Source organism: Rutidosis leptorrhynchoides, chromosome 11, assembly GCF_046630445.1.
Source record: "Rutidosis leptorrhynchoides isolate AG116_Rl617_1_P2 chromosome 11, CSIRO_AGI_Rlap_v1, whole genome shotgun sequence".
Taxonomy (NCBI): Eukaryota; Viridiplantae; Streptophyta; class Magnoliopsida; order Asterales; family Asteraceae; genus Rutidosis; species Rutidosis leptorrhynchoides.
This window is the reverse complement of record NC_092343.1, coordinates 199,673,837-199,676,577: the sequence shown is the minus strand read 5'-3', so window position 1 is coordinate 199,676,577 and position 2,741 is coordinate 199,673,837. Positions and strand designations below refer to the sequence as shown.

The following is a 2,741-nucleotide window of genomic DNA, read 5'->3' as shown; positions in this document are numbered from 1 at the left end:
TGATCTTAGACCTAACCTAAATACTATATTAAATAGTATATCCTCTGACTTTATAATATTATTTAGATTCCAAGTTCGGATCACCGTAAACTGTCTAACTCGCACTTCCGAGTCTCGCACCGCATTGCATCACATGTGAGTTCGTAGCCCCCTTTTTCTCATTTTATAATTTTTTTGGGTGAGAATACATGCTTAATGTTATAAGATATGTTTTATGTTTTCCAAGAGATGCTTACTGTTTTACTATACTTTATTTTTAAAGTTTGTTTTATAACATATTCTTATAATTAAACAACACTTTATGTATTTCGAAGTTTGTTATATGTGAGTTTTATGCTAAAAAGCCCTTAACTCGGTAGTATTAATTACAGTGACTTGTAAGCGTGAATCACTATAGCATAGGTTTGACAACCTCACCCTACCTTAACTGTGGTGCTAGTTACTTTGACACATACATTTGGCATAATGTATAGTCCAATATAGTGTAAAGGAAATCATATAGGATACTACATGTGGTGTTAAGCTTTTATTACCGGGTGCTCATGAAACATATACACTTTGAAACTGTATGGAAACTGTTTATGAATTTGATAACTGTGAAAATCTTATAAACCGTGAAACTATTTACAAACTTGATATGTTACGAACTACGATCTTATTTTTGTACTTGAAAGCTTGAGATCATATTACCTCTAAACTGTTTATGAAGTTGAAATTTTGTGATATGTTTTACTATCAAACCATTTATGGACTCGAGAATTTACTATTTATGTTACTGTTTTAAACTATTTCAAACTGTTTGAAACTGTGAAGCTTTCATAAATTTTATACATTGTACAAAAACCTATGAACTCACCAACCTTTGTGTTGACGCTTTAGCATGTTTATTCTCAGGTACTTATTGCTTCTGCTAAAACTTTGTTGTTGCTTAGAGGTTAAGCCAAGCACTGGGACCAGAGTTAACATCCGCATCAATGGCAATTTTGTCGGAGTGTTACAATTCTAAGCCACCACTATAATATTTTCAAGTCATGATACATCTTCTCGGCATCTGGATGAATTGAATATCTTGTCTTATGTTGTTCATCAAGCACGAGCTTTCTTAATCCTCCAAATTTTTGTACCCAAATTCGTTCGATGAAATATCGGGTTTCATCACCTTTAACTTCGAATTGCTTATCCAATCCTTTGATAGATTCATCCCTCACATTCACTTTTTTTAGTTCTTCGAGTTGTGCACCTAGAATTCTTGAAGTGAGGTTCGTATCAACTACCATGTTCAGTGCTCGTACTCGTAGTGGTTTAACTCTTTCCTTTCGACTTAGGGCGTCGATAACCACATTTGCCATCCTAGGATGGTAACGGATTTCATAGTCATAATCATTCAATAGCTCAACCCAACTTGTTGACTCATGTTGAGTTGATTTTAGTTCAAGATGTGTTGTAGGCTCTTGTGATCGATGTATATCATGCATTTTGTTCCAAACAAGTAGTGTCTCCACATTTTAGGTGCAAAGACAATAGCTCCAAGTTCCAAATCATGAGTTGTTTAGTTTAGCTCATGAATCTTTAATTGGCGATGCATAAGCAATGAACTTTTGTAGGTGCATTAAAACACAAGCAAATCATTGGCGCGAGGCATCATAATACACGATGAAGACATCAATTCCTTCGACAATGATATAATAGGTGCGGAGGTTAACTTTTGCTTCAACAAATTAAAAGCAGTTTCTTGCTCATTCGACCACACATACTTCTTGTCATTGTGAGTTATTACAGTCAATGGTCGAGAAATTCTTAAGAAGTCTTCAATAAATCTTCTATAGTAACCGGTAAGTCCTAAGAATTGGCGTACTTGTGTCGGTGTTTTTGGCAGTTTCCAATTCTTAATAGTAACAATATTCATCGGGTCCACTTAAATTCCTTGATTACTAACCACGTAACCATGAAATTGCACTTTCGATATCCAAAACTCACACTTAGAGAATTTGGCATACAACTTTTCTTTCTACAATAACTCCTGTAGTAACCTCAAATGTTGCTCATGTTCTTCTCTATTCTTCGAGTACACCAAGATGTCATCTATGAATACGATAATAAACTTGTCCAGGAAGGGTTTTCATACTCGATTCCCGAGATCCATGAACACAACGATTGCATTTATTAAAATGAATGGGCATCACTAGAAACTCATACTGACCACAAGGTGTTCTAAACACAGTCTTCAAAATATCTTCTTTCTTTGCCCTCATTTGATGATACCCAGACCTTAAGTCAGTCTTCGAATATATGGAAGATCCTTGAAGTTGGTCGAATAATTCATCAATTCTTAGTAACGGGTATCTATTCTTGATCGTCAACTTGTTCAGCTCTCTATAGTCAATACACATGCATAGAGATCCATCCTTCTTCTTGACGAAACGAATTGGAGCTCCCCACGGTGATGAGCTTGGTCAGATAAACCCATTATCCAACAGTTCTTGCAGTTAATTCGACAACTCTTTCTGTTGAAGACCAGGAAGTTCTTCGGGAAAAGGGGAATCCTTAACAATTGGTACATCTTCAATTCATTTTTTTCTGTTTCAATGTTTTTCACATGGGCTAGCGATAGGTCAGATCATGTTGAGATTGAGAGAAATGATAAGATAGAATGAGATTCGGTAAGTGTGAAGGAGATTCGGTATTAGAGAGAATTAACAAGATTTACATTCCACAGCTTCTAGAACTCTGTTACAATGCAA

At 35.4% G+C, this 2,741-nt stretch overlaps 1 protein-coding gene across 1 annotated transcript; it reads right to left on the bottom strand.

Moving 5' to 3' along the window:
• Positions 1-1,013: 1,013 nt before the first annotated feature.
• LOC139875347 (uncharacterized) lies at positions 1,014-1,475 on the bottom strand. Its single transcript, XM_071862686.1, has one exon. The coding sequence runs from the start codon at positions 1,473-1,475 to the stop codon at positions 1,014-1,016; it is 462 nt and encodes a 153-aa protein (XP_071718787.1).
• Positions 1,476-2,741: the final 1,266 nt, after the last annotated feature.

Bases quoted from the DNA above. Each gene is read 5' to 3' on its own strand.
- LOC139875347 (XM_071862686.1), bottom strand. From the start codon at position 1,475: ATGCATGATATACATCGATCACAAGAGCCTACAACACATCTTGAACTA.